Consider the following 18,291-nt stretch of genomic DNA (forward strand, 5'->3'; position numbering starts at 1 on the left):
TGTGTAGCTCTGGTACGGGCTGGGTAGGTGGGAGAAGGGGCCCCGTACGGCAGTTCGGAGGTTCTAGTGGGAGATCGTGCAGTGCTGTTGTGAACCCCGCGGGGTTACCTGCTTCTGAAACTTGGCAAATGCCAGAAACCCACGGCGAGCAAAGAGCTCCCGGGGGATAAAGGAACCAGCGCGGCTGCAGGGACGATGATTCCAGCAAGAGGTGGTTCGGGCACGTGGGACAGATGTCAAAAACCACGTCCCTAGACGAGCCCTTGCGTGGCAAAGAGGAGGACAGCCCATAATACACAGGAAAGACGTCGCTGTCATGGAAACGGGACTAGAACAGAGCAAGAAACGTGGCATTAGACTAGCCAGTTCGCCCCAGCTGGGGATCTGGCCTCATGGCCTCCAGGAGACCCAGCTGATTAGCACCGGCTGAGATCTGGCACCGCTCATTGGCTGCCAATCCCAGCGCGCTGGGAAAAGCATTTGCAAGCGCTGGGAGCTGAGTCACCCGAGGAAAACCCCCGATTGGCCCAGGTTCCGTGGCAGCCTGAATTCTTCTGAAATTGCACCAAGCCAGAAGCAGGAAAGGAAGATCTGGCAGCCCGGCGGGGCGGGGCAGGACTCCAGCCCTCTGAAGTGTCCTCGACAGCATCCCCCTTAGATGGCTACTGGGAGGGGACACATCACACCGAGCTGATTTTAATTAGAGATGGAGCCAGATGGTCATTATCTATCTCCCGTGGCGAACGGCACGCATGGCTGGATCTTAATTTCCTTCCTGGAAACCATCAAGATGGGTTGTCTCTGCTCTCCAGCACAGGTGCCCCCACACACCCACCCACACATGCACTGCTCTGCAGGCGCAGAGTAACACACCTACAGACGTAGGCAGAACACACGTTTCTTTGCCCTGGTTGGGTAACCCTTGGGGGTTATTTCTGGGAAGAGGAGACACTGAGTCAGGTATTTCTTTGATTCAATCCTGTTTAATTACCAAGAACGTATAGACGCCTGTTCCCTTGAAACGCAGGAGGCACTCAAATAACAGGAGACGGCCACTTTGCTCGCAGTTCCAAGCCCCTTTCCAGGCAGCACGCTGCCCAAAAATCCTCTCCGCTTTTTCTCAGGGCCAACCTACCAATCCTGCTTCCTTCTGTCTCGCCGTGTCTCTGGTCTTCCAGCCTCTCTGTCACTTATGTGCCCAAACCTTCATAAAACAGTGTCCTCTCTGCCCACATGTGCCTTGCATGGGTCTGCGTTTTTGACAGGGACCCATGTTTAGAGTGGAGGCTGCTGTTTTAGGGTCCTTTCTGAATAGCTTCTTACAGCAGCTACTCCCAACACATAACATGCGACTATACATACGTGCCCACACATGCAGGCCATGACACATAAACACAGATGCCCACATATGCAAACATATGTACACATGTGCCAACACAAATCACACGTACACCAGTTCTTGCAGACACATGTCCATCCTAACATGCACGGACTCGTGCACACACATGTAAACACACACACACAGCTGTAAACCTCCACACAGAAGCACAAAATACACATGCACAAGTTTTATACATGCCAAGTTAAATGAAAAGCAAATTACAAAGCAGATATTTGTGGAGCGGTCCCCGGGCAGCTCAAGAAACAGGCTGCAGCCAAGTATTAGGGGCATAAAATATTCAAAACCTTTCAAGCGGTTTTAGAAATACTAAGTGTTTGCTCTGCCCTTTAAAAGGATTTGATGTAGGAATAATGTTGGAACAAAATTTCCAGAACCGTGACGTATACCTTAAGGGAGTGAGTGCTGGATTCTGGTTAGAGCAGAGATTGGGAGCCAGGACTCCTGGGTTCTCTCCCCAGCTCTGGGAGGGGAATGGGGTCTAGTGGTTAGAGCAGGGGGGCTGGGAGCCAGGACTCCTGGGTTCTATCCCCAGCTCTGGAAGGGGAGTGGAGTCTAGTGGTTAGAGCGGGGGCGGGGGCTGGGAGCCAGGACTCCTGGGTTCTCTCCCCAGCTCTGGGAGGGGAATGGGGTCTAGTGGTTAGAGCAGGGGGGCTGGGAGCCAGGACTCCTGGGTTCTATCCCCAGCTCTGGAAGGGGAGTGGAGTCTAGTGGTTAGAGCGGGGGCGGGGGCTGGGAGCCAGGACTCCTGGGTTCTGTTCCATGTGCTGCTGCTGCCAGCCACTCACTTGCCTGTGCCTCAGATTTCCCGTTGATGGTGCCAACCTCCCTGACACTGAGGTTGTGATGCTCAGCTGACTAACACCTGCAAACCCTGCCAGGACCCACCATGGCAGTTGCTATAGAGATGCCAAGTGCTGGAAGGCAAACCTGCCCCCTCCCGGTCGCTCCCACCGAGTGTCTGATGAGTGAGATGTCGCGGGGTCTCGCTCGGCGCAGGGTGAGGTGGGCGTGTGGCCAGGGCTTTAGTCACAGAGACCGTCCCAGGCTGGAGACGTGGGGTTAGCTGGGACCGGGGGGGGCTGGTTTCCATTATGTGCAGGGTTTGCAGTGGGGTTCAGTGGCTTTCAGTGCCCCCCCCCACTGTAAACATTGGTCCAGCCCCCCTGCCTGGAATTGCAACTGCACCTGCAGCTTCTCTTTGGTGAGCGGCTGATGGGGAGGAATGCAGGGCTCCCGCTTCCCGGAGCTTCTGGGGGGATCCATCGATCCATCGATAGATAGAGGGGGGTGTGGGGTTAGATAGATAGATGATGGGTCTGTATGGGGAGGGATGGATGGGTCTGTATGGGGATGGGTGCATAGATAGATGAGTCTGTATGGGGCTGAATGGGTGGATGGGTCCATATGGGGATGTATGGATGGATGGATGGATGGGTCCGTATAGAGATGGATGGATGGATATGTCCGTATGGGGATGGATGGATGGATAGATAGGTCTGTATGGGGATGGATGGATGGGTCCGTATAGAGATGGATGGATGGATATGTCCGTATGGGGATGGATGGATGGATGGAGATGGATGGATGGATGGGTCCGTATGAGGATGGATGGATGGATGGAGATGGATGGATGGATGGGTCCGTATGAGGATGGATGGATGGATGGATGGGTGGGTCCGTATGGGGATGGATGGATGGATGGATGGATGGAGATGGATGGATGGATGGGTCTGTATGAGGATGGATGGATGGATGGATGGGTGGGTCCGTATGGGGATGGATGGATGGATGGATATGTCTGTATGGGGATGGATGGATGGATGGAGATGGATGGATGGATGGGTCTGTATGAGGATGGATGGATGGATGGAGATGGATGGATGGATGGGTCCGTATGAGGATGGATGGATGGATGGATGGATGGATGGGTGGGTGGGTCCGTATGGGGATGGATGGATGGGTCCGTATGGGGATGGATGGATGGATGGAGATGGATGGATGGATGGGTCCGTATGAGGATGGATGGATGGATGGATGGGTGGGTCCGTATGGGGATGGATGGATGGATGGATATGTCCATATGGGGATGGATGGATGGATGGATGGATGGATGGATGGATGGGTCTGTATGGGGATGGATGGATGGGTCCGTATGAGGATGGATGGATGGATGGGTGGGTGGGTCCGTATGGGAATGGATGGATGGGTCCATATGGAGATGGATGGATAGATAGGTCCGTATGGGGATGGATGGATGGATGGATGGATGGGTCTGTATGGGGATGGACGGATGGGTCCATATGGAGATGGATGGATGGATAGGTCCGTATGGGGATGGATGGATGGATGGATGATGGATGGATGGGTCTGTATGGGGATGGATGGATGGGTCCGTATGAGGATGGATGGGTGGATGGGTCCGTATGAGGATGGATGGGTCTGTATGGGGATGGATGGATCCGTATGGAGATGGATGGATGGATAGGTCCGTATTGGGATGGATGGATGGATGGATGGATAGGTCCGTATTGGGATGGATGGATGGATGGGTCCGTATTGGGATGGATGGATGGATGGATGGATAGGTCCGTATTGGGATGGATGGATGGATGGATGGATGGATAGATCCGTATGGGGATGGATGGATGATGGATGGATGGGTCTGTATGGGGATGGATGGATGGATGGATGGGTCCGTATGAGGATGGATGGATGGATGGATGGGTCTGTATGGGGATGGATGGATGAGTGTTATGGCCACTGGCTGACAGTAGCATCATCCTGATCCCTCGGGATGTGACCCATAGATTCACAGATTCTGAAGCCAGATGGGCCCCCTGTGATCCCCCAGTCTGATCCCCCGCAGAGCCCAGGCCAGAGACCTGCCGAGCCCAATCTCTGTTGAACTAGAGCCGAGCTCTAGAAAACAGCCAGTCTTGGTTTATACATGCCCGGGCTGGAGAACCCGCTGCCAGCCCGGGTGATTTGTTCCCTGCCCTGTTACAAACCGGCGCCTTTTCTCCAGTCTGTCTCCAGCTTCCCTGTCGGGCCGTCGGACCCAAAGCCGACCAAGCGCAGTGGGGATATCGGCTTCCGGCCCACGGGAGGGGACGTGCCTGGGCGACGGTCTGCGTCGCCCTCCGCATCTAGCCCGTCCCAGGCGAGAGCAGGGGCTGGTCCACTCACACCGGTGCTGGCCTGGCAATTGCCTCTCCGGGCCTCAGTTTCCCCATCTGTCCTACAAGAGCACTGCCCTGCCGCCCCGGATGTGGGGAGGGTGAACATGTTACAGGTGGTGGGGGGCACTCGTATGCTGTGGGGAGGGGAGCCAGCGACGTCCCTGAGGGGTGAGGTAGGTGGGGAAACCACGGTGGCGGCTGGGGGGCTCACGGGTTGTCTCCTGTCCAGCCGACGGGGACAAGAAGCTCTCGGCAGAGGAGGAGGAAGCCTGGAGGATCGCCGAGATGGGCAAGCCGATCCTGGGGGAGAACTGCCGGCTGGAAGTCATCATCGAGGAGTCGTACGACTTTAAGGCAATGACTCTGCTCTCCTCCGCCGCAGGGGGCCCAGAGGAGCCGGGCTGGGAGTCGGGATTCCCGGGGTCCAGCCCCAGCTCTGGGAGGGGATGGAGGGGCTCGAGATGGGCTGATGAACCGCCTGGAAGCCCTCTCAGTAGTGGTGCGCGTACCCCCAGCTGAGAACCACCCGGCTAGTGGGTCGAGCAGAGAAAGGGCCTCCGGCTCCAGTGATCCAACTACTAGGCAGCGCTTCCCTCTCGAGACGTTCGTTCCAAATGGCTCACGCAAAAGGGTCCAGGCCTCCGGCTCCATCCCCCCGGCGCAGCGCCCATCAGGAGGCGGCGGGGAGCAGACGGAGGGTGTATCGGCCTTCCCACCCGCCTGTGGGGCAGCAGCAAAGCGGGGGGTGGGGGGGACTATCGGAGTCCGGGGGCAGGGCAGGCAGGGTAGAACTGACCCCCCCAATGTGGGATAACAGCAGGGCGAGGGGGGGGGGCAGCTGGGCTCGTCTGCGGTGACTCTGCAGGTTTCTTTCTCTCTCCATCACGCTCCCCGAGGGGCCGCGGAAGGGGGGTGGGCTAAGCCGACGACCCCCTTTCAGTGCCAGCCCTGTGGCCTCTCCAGGGGCTCGGGGCTCGTTTGTCCGAGTCCCTTTGCGATGCTCAAGGCCGGGCCAGCGTTACCCACCCGGCGTTCGAACCCCTAAGGCAGCCGGGCGCTGCGCCGCCAGGAGCCGCAGGATTCGGGGGGACGACAGTGGGAATTTGGGGCCTGTGTGTTCCCCCCCTGCCAGTGAGCCCAGGGACCCACTGCTAGGGGGCGACGGGGGGGGGGGGGTGGCTCTCCAGGGCCCGTTCCGCCCTCGAGGCTGGGAATGGAGCTGAGATCTGCCCAACGCATCTCGTGGAGGGGCACACGGAGCCGACCGTGCCGGTCCCGCCCTCCCCCCCACCCCGAGACTGAGCCCCTCCCCCCTCCCCGACAGAACACCGTGGACAAGCTGATCAAGAAAACCAACCTGGCCCTGGTCATCGGCACCCACTCCTGGAGGGAGCAGTTCCTGGACGCCATCACCGTGAGCGCAGGTGGGTGCCGGGGCTGGCCTGGGTATAACCAGCCCCCCGTGCGCCACCCCAGAGGCGGCTGCATCTCAGCACCGGGTGAGGGATCCCTGTATAAACCGCTCCTGTGTCCCACCCCAGAGGTGGCTGCATCTCAAGTGCCAGGCCAGGGACCCTAGATAACCAGCCCCTGGGTCCCTGGCCTGTATCTCAGTGCCAGGCCAGGGATCCCTGTCTACCCAGCCCCCCGCCCCACCCCAGAAGTGGCCGCATTGCAGCCCCGCGGGGCTGGCGCGCTGGCTGACGTGCTGCCGTTCCCCGCCAGGTGACGAGGAGGAGGAGGAGGACGGGCGGGAGGAGAAGCTCCCGTCCTGCTTCGACTACGTGATGCACTTCCTGACGGTGTTCTGGAAGGTGCTCTTCGCCTGCGTGCCGCCCACCGAGTACTGGAACGGCTGGGCCTGCTTCAGCGTCTCCATCCTGGTGATCGGGCTCCTCACCGCCCTCATCGGGGACCTGGCCTCCCACTTCGGCTGCACCGTGGGCCTCAAGGACTCCGTCAACGCCGTGGTCTTCGTGGCCCTGGGCACCTCCATCCCGGGTACGGAGCCTGGCCCGGCCCGCACACGACACGGGGGGGGGGCAGTGCCAGGGGAGAGCCAGGGGTCGTGGGGGGCGCTCTCCCCACGCAGGCGGCGCTAGGGGGCGCTGGGCTGCAGGGAGTGGGGTGGGGGGCTCGGCAGGGGGCGCTGGGCTGCAGGGAGCGGGGCGGGGGCTCAGCAGGGGCTGCGGGTCGGGAGTGAGGGGCACCAGCAGGGCTTGGCTGGCAGAGGCTGCGGGTCGGGAGTGAGGGACCCCGGCAGGGCTGGGCTAGCAGGGGCTGCGGGTCGGGCGTGAGGGGCACCGGCAGAGCTGGGCTGGCAGGGGCTGCGGGTCAGGAGTGAGGGGCACCAGCAGAGCTGTGGGGCGCAGGGCTGAGCTAGCAGGGGCTGCGGGTCGGGAGTGAGGGGCACCGGCAGGGCTGGGGTGGGGCAGGGCTGGGCTGGGCTAGCAGGGGCTGCGGGTTGGGAGTGAGGGGCACCGGCAGGGCTGGGCTGGCAGGGGCTGCGGGTCGGAAGTGAGGGGCACCGGCAGGGCTGGGGGGGGCAGGGCTGGGCTAGCAGGGGCTGCAGGTCGGGAGTGAGGGGCACTGGCAGAGCTGGGCTGGCAGGGGCTGCGGGTCGGGAGTGAGGGGCACCGGCTGGGCTGGCAGGGGCTGCGGGTCGGGAGTGAGGGGCACCGGCAGGGCTGGGGGGGGGGGCAGGGCTGGGCTAGCAGGGGCTGCGGGTCAGGAGTGAGGGGCACCGGCAGAGCTGTGGGGCGCAGGGCTGAGCTAGCAGGGGCTGCGGGTCGGGAGTGAGGGGCACCGGCAGAGCTGGGCTGGCAGGGGCTGCGGGTCAGGAGTGAGGGGCACCGGCAGAGCTGTGGGGCGCAGGGCTGAGCTAGCAGGGGCTGCGGGTCGGGAGTGAGGGGCACCGGCAGGGCTGGGCTAGCAGGGGCTGCGGATCGGGAGTGAGGGGCACCGGCAGGGCTAGGCTGGCGGGGATGTTGGGGTGTAAGGTGCCAGTCCCCAGCCAGGGGGCCCCGGGGCGGCTCCGTGGCCGCCAGCTGATGCCCCGTCTCCCCCCCCAGACACCTTTGCCAGCAAGGTGGCCGCCCTGCAGGACCAATGCGCCGACGCCTCCATCGGCAACGTGACGGGCAGCAACGCGGTGAACGTCTTCCTGGGCCTGGGCGTGGCCTGGTCGGTGGCCGCCATCTACTGGGCCGCGCAGGGCCAGGACTTCCGGGTGCAGACGGGCACCTTGGCCTTCTCCGTCACCCTCTTCACCATCTTCGCCTTCGTCTGCATCAGCGTCCTCATGTACCGCCGCCGGCCGGGCATCGGGGGCGAGCTGGGGGGCCCCCGGCCGGCCAAGCTCCTCACCGCCGGCCTCTTCCTGGGCCTCTGGTTCCTCTACATCCTCTTCTCCAGCCTCGAAGCCTATTGCCACATCCGGGGCTTCTGAGCCAGCCTCGCGGGGGGGGGGGCACTGCCCCCCGTCCACCGGCCCCTTTGCCCAGAGACACTGCCGGGGGGGAGTGGGGGTCCTGCTCCGTCCCAGCACCCAGATCTTTGAGTGTCCTCTTTTGTTTTTGTAGGGTCTGCGTGGAACCAGGAGCTGCCCCCCCAGTCTGTCATGGGTGCAGCCATTATATGGGGGGATGAGCCCCCCCTAATTTTTAGCACCTCATTGATGTCACCTCCCCCCCATGAACAATCCCCATGAACGTCAGATCTGGCACAGCCCCCCGCCAGCTTATAGGGGTGCTTGGATGCGAGCGTGTCCCCAGGGGCTGGTGAGGTTTGGGGGGATCGGAGGGGAGAGGTTTGGGGGGATTGGAGGGGAGCGAGGTTTGGGGGATCACAGGGCAGAGGTTTGGGGGGATCGGAGGGGAGCGAGGTTTGGGGGATCACAGGGCAGAGGTTTGGGGGCATCGGAGGGGAGCGAGGTTTGGGGGATCACAGGGCAGAGGTTTGGGGGCATTGGAGGGGAGCGAGGTTTGGGGGGATCGGAGGGGAGCGAGGTTTGGGGGATCACAGGGCAGTGAGGTTTGGGGGGATCGGAGGGGAGCGAGGTTTGGGAGCCGGGGGAGCCGGGGGGGGGAGTGCCACAATCCCCCCCATGGCGTTTTCGTTTAACTCGTTTTGTTCTGCGTCGTGCTCGTCTCCTCGGGTCGGGGGATGGGATGGGTTGTCGGCCGGCCGGACACAGGGACTCAAGCTGCAGCTGGGCCCGGAGGGGTGATTTGGGGGACCCCACCCCCAGCTCTGGAGAGGTGCAAGAACCAGCAGCCAGATCCCACCTGCGGCGGAAGAAGGGCCCCCCCCCTCCGTGTCGTCCTGCCGCAGGGGGCGGCTCACAGCGGGGGGTCTGGGAGCCAGGCAGCCGGCCTGTGTGTGCCCCCCACGCCCGCCCCCAGGGGTGTCACTGCTGGCCGGCCTCTCGCCACCGGCCGCCTGCTCGTGCACCGGGGGTGGCACTGGGCTCCTCAGCCTGGTGTGATGCCCCGGTGTGGACCTGTGTGTCCACTGCATGTGTATACATACTGCACGTGCGCACACACACAGCGCGTGCATACATCCTGCGCGCACACACACACACTCTGCATGCATACATACTGCGCACACACACACAGCGCGTAGACACACACACACACTGGGTGTGCATACATACTGCGCGCATGCACGCGCACACACACGTACTGCACGTGTATACATACTGCACACACAGATACACTGCATGTACACACATACACATTGCACGTGTATACATACTGTGCACACACACTGCACACACACACACACTGCACACAGACACATACATACACACTGCTCATGCATACATACTGCATGCACGCACACACACACACTGCTGCACGGACACACTTTACACATGCATGCACATGCTGCATGTAGACACACACACAAAACATGCACTCTGCAAGCACAGGCACACACACTGCACAAATGGTTTACACATACACTGTGCACACCTCATGACTCCCATTCACATTTGCACACACACTACAGACACACACACTGCATGCACACGCGTGCACACACACTGCATTTGTACACACACACCATGCACACACATTCTGCAGGCACATGTGCACACACAACACACATACACTGCACACCCCCATCACATTTGCACACACACTACAGACACACACATATGTGCCCACACATTACATATGTACACATACATACACACTCTGCAGGCACATGTGCACACCCTGCACAAACATTCACACATACACTGCACACACCCCATTCACATTTGCATGCACACACACAACATGCACTCTGTAGGCACACACACACACACTGCACACACATTCACTACGCACACACACATGTTCACACTTGCACACATGCTACAGGCACACACTACATGCATGTACACACTCTACATGTATGCATGCACACACACTGCACACACATTCACATATGCACTACACACACACCCCTATTCACATTTGCACACACGCTACAGACGCACCCACACACCACAGAACACACATACAACACACATGCAGACTAGTCACAAAGTGCAAATACACACAGAGCAAACCCCCCACCATTCCCCTCTCCCAGGGCCTCTTCACACACCCCGTTCCACCGGGCAGGGCCTGGCCCACAGGGGCATCATCACTCCATGGGGCAGGGCACGACCTGCCCCACAGTGGGTGCTGGGGTGTGTGTGTGTGTTGGGGGGCGTCCCTTGCAGCACCTGGCATCTGATCCAGCCCCGTAGCTCGTCAGTCACCACGTGGAGCTGAGGGGAGATCAAAGTCCCAAATTGCATTAACCCCCGAACTGCAGGAGCCTGGCCCCACTGGGATGCTCTGATCTGTCCTCCCCCCACCCCCCCGCCCGAGACCTGAGTCAAGCCATTGATGGGAGCTGTTTGCACAGGGAGACACAGGGTCTGATCCCTGCTGTGTGAGGCCAATTGGCTTGGGGTGGGGGTGGGGGCGCGTGACATCATTTCTAATACCGGGGATCTTCTGCCTGGCGCTGAGAGGCAGCCACCTCTGGGGTGGGACACAGCAGCTGTTTGTCCAGCTTTCCCCAGGGGGCGCCAGGAAAGCCCATGGCTCCGGAAGGGCCGCGTTGCTCACTGGCTGCACGTCGGCGCTCGGCGAAGAGGCAATGGCGGCTCAGATGTGGAAGATCCACTCCAGAATTTCCAGCGGGAGGGGGCAGAGGAGCAGCTGGTGGGGGCTGCGTGGAAGACGCATACATTAAAATTACAAGGGGGCTGAAAAATGGGGGGGAGTTTCCATGCTGAATTTCAAGATTTTGGTGATAAGAAACCCTAAATCTATAATATTTTAGCTACAAACAGAAAGATTTGAAGTCTGAAATGCCAGTGCAGCGCCTCATGGGTGGTGTAGTTCAGCTCCCAGACCCCCCTCTTAATTGGGCTGCTTGATTGGACTACATCTCCCATGAAGCACCACAGCCTTTCTACTTGGCCGCGGTGCAACATGGGAAGTGAAGTCCGGCTGGGAGCCCTGCCCATAGAGGCGAATGGGAGCAGAAGGCTCCCAAACTACGACTCCCACAGAGCTCCGCGGCCGCAGGTCAGGTGGGGCATATTTTCATTTTGGGTTGAAAATGGTTCATTTTGGGGGCATTTGGTGGGTGTTAAAACAAAACATGGACATTTTTGGCAGGATGCAGCCAAGTCTGTCAGAAACCCAGTTTTCTAAAGAACCGGTTGGGTGATAATTAAGCCCTAATTAGGGCCTGGGGTGGTGCAGCTGGGTCATTTCCCCGTTAGGCACGTGCATCTTTCAAAGCGGGCGGAGCCCCTCGCTAGAGCATTGAGTTTTAGTCCTTCCGAGACGTGGTCCCAAAGTCCAGGAGCAAACAAGCCTTATTAACTGGGGGTGGGGGGGAAATGTGGGTCCTTTTCCAACTGGCTGGGCGGTAGCCAGTGAGCCCGACTCTCATGATGCGGGGTGTGGTTCATACACCCCCAGCTCCGGGATGGGTGGAATTAGCTGAGACGCTTGACTTTAATATATATATATTTTTAAAGTTTCTAGCCCTTCTAGCTGCAGAGAAAAGCCCCCCAGCTCCACTGCCAGATGCCAGCGTGAACACACCCTTCCAGGCCCCGCTGGGGGCTCTTTTCAAATGCCCTGGATTTTAAGCACCTCTCCATTGGCTCCCTTGGCTTTTTTGCACAGGGGTGGGCAGCCCAGGGTGACCAGCCAGCAAGCGTGAAAAATCGGGCCGGGGCCGGGGGGTAATAGGAGCCTATGTAAGAAAAAGCCCCAAATATCAGGCCTGTCCCTATAAAATTGGGACGTCTGGTCACCCTACGTGGGCCTTGCCGCTGGGGCTGCGTGGGGAGATACGGCCCCACGCAAAGGGCAGGGTTTTTAACATGGATTTCTTACCGCTGCGTCCCGGGTGGTTTTGGACAACGACACTTTTCAGACAAGGGATTTTTGTAGCTTGACGGCCCAGGCCGGGGCGGGGAGGGAGGCGTCTCCCGCGCCCTTTCTAGTCTCTTTCTTCTCTGTCGGTGGTTTCGTCCGTCTCCTTTTGAAACGCTGCGTCTCTCTCTGTACGAGTCGCCATAAACCTTTGAATATTGCCTGTGAACGTCTCTGTGGCCGAGTAAGCGTGTGTGGGGGGGGGCCGGGGGACGTGCATGCCACCCCGGGACGGGCGGCTGACTTTCCGAAGCCATCGAGTGTGAAGAAGAAGGAAAAAAAGAGACACGAGACCTTTGTGTTTTGACTTCGGGTGGGGGGGGGGGGGGAGTTGCTTTCTTGCTCAGCCGGGTTCCCTCTGCCCCCAATCAGGGGCTCCCCCCATCTAACCCGGTTCCCTTTGCCCCTTCCAGCCACCCACGACCAGCTCAATGGATTCAGCTCACGCACTGTCTTTGCCCCGTTCCCACCTTGGATCAGCTCAATGGACCCTGGTGCCCCCCCCCCCGCCAAATGCCCCACGTCCTGGCTGAGTAATGGCCAGGTACAGACTTTTGGGGGCTCAGTACAGTGTGTCGTTACCAAGGGAGGCCGCTAGAGGACGCTCCGCCACCGAAAACCGATCTGTGGCCGGAGCTTGTGGCCAGATGTTGCTTGTTCTGCTTTTTCTCCGCATTTGGATTTAGCGTTGTTTAAGGGATGCGCCGCTCTCACCACTAGCCCCCACTCCCCTCCCAGAGCCAGGGAGAGAACCCAGGAGTCCTGGCTCCCAGGCCCCCTCTGCTCTAACCACTAGCCCCCACTCCTCTCCCAGAGCCAGGGAGAGAACCCAGGAGTCCTGGCTCCCAGCCCCACCGCTCTAACCACTAGCCCCCACTCCCCTCCCAGAGCCAGGAGAGAACCCAGGAGTCCTGGCTCCCAGCCCCCCCTGCTCTAACCACCAGCCCCCACTCCCCTCCCAGAGCCAGGGAGAGAACCCAGGCATCCGGGCTCCCAGACACTTGGCCCAGGGTGTGAGGCTCCCAGCTCCCTTTGCGGCTCTAGGCCTTTGTGTTTGGGGGGGGGGTTAAGCGGGGACCCCCCCCTCCACAGTTGCAAAGCCAGCCCCGGGTCCCACCCGCCCCTCACTTGCTTTGCGCTACCCACGTAGGAAGTTCCCCCTTCCTGCCACAAGGTGGCGCAGCTGCTCCAGCCGTGGGGCGGGCGAGGCGCCTGGTGCCCGCGGGCCTGGAGTGGAATAGAGACCGGTCCGTGGAGCGGCTGGGAGGGGGGCGGTTATTGCCTGGGCAGCGGGTAGCCAGGGGCACATCTGGCCCAAAGAGGGCAGCCAGGACTAGGGTGTGGGCTCGCCCCTGCCGGTCAGTGCTGACCCCAGGGCCCAGCGTGGCACAGGGGGGCGCTATGGGGCAGGGGGTTCAGTGGGGGGCGCCGACACAACTGCCCCCGGGAGTCGGCGCCTGCCGCTGCCGTCCTAGAGACACGCGTACGGGTGGGTGCACGCGCTAGGCCCTCGCACACCAGCCCCTTGCACGCACACGCCAGCCCCTTGCACGCGCACGCACACGGCCAGTGCATTCATGACCACTCTATGCAACCGCCCCCGTCATCGCCCGCACGCCGGGTCTGGGCAGCACCTGGTGGGGCCCCCCTGGCTGGGGCCGGGAGTTGCTACCGTAATACGCCGAGTCAGAATGATTTAATACCGAGCTTTGCAGCAGCAGCAGCAGCGCTCCAGATGTGTGTGTGCGTTACCGTCGCTAATGCCCCCCCCCCCGCCTTGCACCACTAGACCCCACTCCCCCCGAGCCCAGGAGAGAGCCCAGGAGTCCTGGCTCCCAGGCCCCTGCTCTCACCACTACACCCACCCCTCTGAGCCCGGGAGAGAACCCAGGAGTCCTGGCTCCCAGCCCCCATCACTACACCTTACCCCCCCCCCCGAGCCTGGGCAAGAACCCAGGAGTCCTGGCTCCCAGCCCCCAGCCCCTGCTCTCACCACTACACCCCACTCCCCTCCCAGAGCTGGGGAGAGAACCCAGGAGTCCTGGCTCCCAGCCCCCTGCTCTCACCACTACACCCCCCCCCCTCCCTCCCTCCCACCCAGAGCTGGGGAGAGAACCCAGGAGTTTACTGATTCATTTTTCTTTTCCTCGCCTGATTTACCCGCCCCCGCCCTCGCACCCCTCTCCGGGTTCGCTTTGCACCACAGCTCAGCACGTCTTTACATCGGCAAAGCCCCTGGGCTGGGGGCGGGACGGGGGGTCATTCTCTCCTGGCTGGGCGACCGCTGGGAGGTCAGGCCCCTGCTGACACCGAGGCCCGGCCGAGCCATCCGTCACTGGCGGCCCCTGGCAGGTCAGGGGGCCGCGGCGAGGCCGGGAGCGCGCGGTGGATGTGTCGGGCGTGCTGGGCCGGGGGGCGGCCACACACCACAGGGGCTGGACGCGGGGCCCGCCGGGGATCGGCCGGGGGCTCTGGGGAGTCACACACGGGCAGAGACGGAGAGACGGGGGCCACACACACACACACACAGAGCAGGGCTCAGCCCCTCCAGCAGGGGGCAGCATCACACACACACACACACACACACACACACAGAGCAGGGCTCCACCCCTCCAGCAGGGGGCAGCATCACACACACACACACACACACAGAGCAGGGCTCCACCCCTCCAGCAGGGGGCAGCATCACACACACACACACACACACACAGAGCAGGGCTCAGCCCCTCCAGCAGGGGGCAGCATCACACACACACACACACACACACAGAGCAGGGCTCAGCCCCTCCAGCAGGGGGCAGCATCACACACACACACACACACGCACACACACACAGAGCAGGGCTCAGCCCCTCCAGCAGGGGGCAGCATCACACACACACACGCACACACACACACACACACACACACCAGGGCTCAGCCCCTCCAGCAGGGGGCAGCATCACACACACACACACACACACACAGAGGACCCCCCCCATTCCTACTCGTAGCTGGGGGTAGGGGGGTAGCACCTGCTGCTCTAAGGGGACTCCTGGGTTCTCAGCACCGCCCTGCCCCCCTGCCCCCCGCTGGCCGAGCTGCCCCCCCAGCCCCAGCCCCAGCCCCAGCCAGCCTGGCCTCCGGACACACACGCCTCCCGCTGCACTTGCGGGCCAGGCCGGCCCATCCCTTAGCCCGGATCCTTCCCGTTTCCCCGGGGGTGCAGGGAGTAGCGGGGAGCCCTGTCCCCCCCGGCACCCTCCTGCTTTGGGGGCTGCCCATAGGGGACACCCCAGTTCTTGGGAGCACCGGCCTCTAAGCTGCGCCACACTCTGTCTGGGGTGGAGACACAGGGCGGGCGGGGGGGGGGGGTGATGGCTAGTTAATCCCGCTGGGCTCGGGTCAGCCCCCCTGGGCCGCTGCCTGGGTGCCCCCTGGCTTCTGCCCTCTTTGGCCCCCAGGCCCTGGCTCCACCGCGCTGGGGGCTTGGCTCTGAGATGGAACAACCCCCCCACCTTCGCGCCCAGTTTCAGAGCGACGCTGCCCTAAAAACTGAGCCAATCGGCATCGCCCAACCCAGCTAAGGGGGCGGGATGTCCAGAGAGGGGGGCGGGGGCAGGACTCCTGGGTTCTACCCCCGGCTCTTGGAGGGGAGTGGGGGCTAGTGGTTAGAGCAGGGGGGGCTGGGAGCCAGGACTCCTGGGTTCTATCCCAGCTCTGGGAGGGGAGTGGGGGCTAGTGGTTAGAGCAGGGGGGGCTGGGAGCCCGGACTCCTGGGTTCTATCCCCGGCTCTGGGAAGGGAGTGGGTCCCAGCTCTGGGAGGGGAGTGGGGGCTAGTGGTTAGAGCAGGGGGGGCTGGGAGCCCGGACTCCTGGGTTCTATGCCTGGCAAGGGGTGTGGTATCCAGGGGGTTAGAGGAGGGGGGAGTGAGTGCTCGGACTCCTGGGTTCCAGTCCTGGCTTTGCCACTCCCACGACTGCGGGACGTTAAGTGAGTGACAGGGTCTGGGGCTGGCTCAGATCTGGGGCTGGGCAGCACCACGACCCACGTCCTGCGAGGTCTCTGCTGCCCCCTGCCGGGCCAGGGACCCTCCGGCCTCCCCGAGCACCTGTCCTTCCCTTTGTCCTCTGCTGCAGGCTGCCAGGCCGGTTCTCCCGGCTCGGCCCGGTCCCCCCGCCCCGCCCCGCGCCTGGGCTGAGGTGCTCAGCCGCTCCCCCCGACAATGGTGGGATTTGCCTCCACATCCGAGCAGGGCGGATAATAGAGACGTCGCTGCGGATCCGCGACCCCCCGACACTCCGGGCCTGACCTCGGCGGCTCTGTTCATTGTGCGCCTTTTATGCCCCGAATATGATTTCCAAAGGGGATTAGCCACTTCAAAAGGGCCCTCGGCTTTGATGCGGCTTGGCTTCCCCACCTCACCCGCTCCCCGCCCGGCTGCTAAACCCTGCATTCAAAGCCGGCCTGTGTGTCTTCCGCGCAAACCTGATTAACGGCCCCCCCATTGTTCAGCTGGAAACTGCCACTCGGCGCGGGGTTTAACCCCAACTAAAAATAAAAGCAGCATTTTAAAAAAACAAAACCCCTCTGTGGCCGGAGCGAGGACAAGCCCGAGGGTCCCGTTTGCCCTCGGAGCGGGCCGAGGTTTGCACGTGGGGGACAAAGGGATTGTCCCAGCTCGCACCCAGAGGTCACAAAGCTGCCCCAGGCCCCATGGGGTCTGGACTGGAACTCGTGACGCCTGGGCTCCTGTGGGCACCAAGCTAGGGGGAGGATTGGGGGGGCAGCAGGCGCAAACCCCAGTTTTACCCACCCACGACTCATCCATCCCTGAGCCTCACGCTCCCCTGTTTGCACCGAGGCCCCTTGTTCCCGGCTTTCAAAGGCCCATTTACTCCCCGTGTGTGCAAGGGTGGCGCGGAGCTCAGACACCGGGGTGAGGGGCTGCGTAACAGAGAACGACCCCAGCTCCACAGAGCTGGGGGGGCTGGATCGCACACGGTGGAATTGTTCAGTGGAAAGGCAGAACCCCCCCCCATCCTGAACCGTTTAGTCCCGGAGGATTTGGGGGGCAGGGAGGAGAGGCCCCATCCTTGCACCCCACACTCCCTGTCCCTCTCTGGAAGAGAATTACCACCTACTAAGGCCTGATTGCATCAGTTACTAATTGCAGCCACTTCTGGAGCATGGCCCGTGGCCAAGAAGTTACCAGAGAGAGATTGGCTAGAGCCCTCTGTCGCAGGGCAGGGGGGTGGGGGAATCTCAGGATGGGGGGGTCGCCTGCACTGTGATGGGGAAGGAGGAGCTGCCCCCCCCCGTGAATTTCCCTCCTCCCCCTCTCCAATCCGGGTCAGTCTCTCAGCTGCTCTGAGTCGCCTGGTTTGCAACAATTCCAACCTGGGGTGGGTGTTTAAGGCGGCGTCAGGTAAAGCAGCCTCGGGGCTGCTCTAAACCACGCTCTGCCCCCATAGGCCCTGCGGGGCAGGGAAATCCACACACTTTGCTCATCACCGTGGTACCCGAGCATCTTCCAGGCGTGCCAGAGCCACCTCTGTCGTGCTGACCCCCCAGTCACAGGCCCAGCGGGGACGGGGATGGGGCACACGTCCTCCAAGGTGGCCTCCCGCCGATGCGCCCCCAGCCCTGCCCTGGAGAGACCCCCCCCCCTCTGAAACCAACCTGGGCCTTTGGGGTCCCACCCTTCGGGGCGGAGATTCTGGGCGGGTTCTTTTCCCATCGATATTCGGGACCATTGTGATCACCCACCTGGCTTAACACGGGCCTGGGTCCCACCCAGCCGGCCGACGAACTCATGGCGGAGAGACACCCGCCCTTGATTTTTTGCAGGGATGTATTTGCACAGGAAGGCTCCTGTGCTAAGACTAAATCAACCTCTCACCTGTCCCGCCCCAAATCCCCATAACCTACCCCCCAACCGCCATGGGGGGGGGGGTCCTGAAACGCAGCCTGGCCGCTACCTCACCGCTCTGCGGCGTCTCTCCTGAGCAAGCAGGTCTGAGTATGTTTCATGAAAGTCGAACCGTTTCACAGGCGATGTGGAAACACACACACACACACACACACACACACACACACACACACACACACACACACACACACACACACACACACACACACACACACACACACACACACACACACACACACGGGTCGAAGTCTCAGAATTGCCCCCAGATCGGAAAGCTCCGTTTCCAGCCAGTTCTAGTCAATGAACTCCAACCGGCTCTTTGGCCTGAATACAGGAGGAGTTTTTCATACAGGGACGAG

At 61.6% G+C, this 18,291-nt stretch overlaps 1 protein-coding gene across 4 annotated transcripts in view; it reads left to right on the plus strand.

Annotated features, from left to right (window-relative positions):
* The window catches only part of SLC8A2 (solute carrier family 8 member A2), an 83,679-nt gene extending 75,613 nt beyond the window's left edge, over nt 1-8,066 (plus strand). For 3 of the 4 annotated variants that reach the window (XM_044989037.1, XM_044989034.1, XM_044989035.1), the window contains exons 5-8: nt 4,811-4,935; nt 5,906-6,005; nt 6,307-6,582; nt 7,653-8,061. In XM_044989037.1, the coding sequence (XP_044844972.1) occupies nt 4,811-4,935; nt 5,906-6,005; nt 6,307-6,582; nt 7,653-8,029 (878 nt within the window). In that variant the 3' untranslated portion in view covers nt 8,030-8,061. Of the gene's footprint in view, nt 1-4,810; nt 4,936-5,905; nt 6,006-6,306; nt 6,583-7,652 lie in introns of all 4 variants that reach the window. The other variant, XM_044989038.1, reaches the window with a different exon arrangement.
* The last annotated feature ends 10,225 nt before the right edge of the window (nt 8,067-18,291 follow it).

This window comes from Mauremys mutica, chromosome 15, assembly GCF_020497125.1.
Source record: "Mauremys mutica isolate MM-2020 ecotype Southern chromosome 15, ASM2049712v1, whole genome shotgun sequence".
Classification (NCBI taxonomy): domain Eukaryota; kingdom Metazoa; phylum Chordata; order Testudines; family Geoemydidae; genus Mauremys; species Mauremys mutica.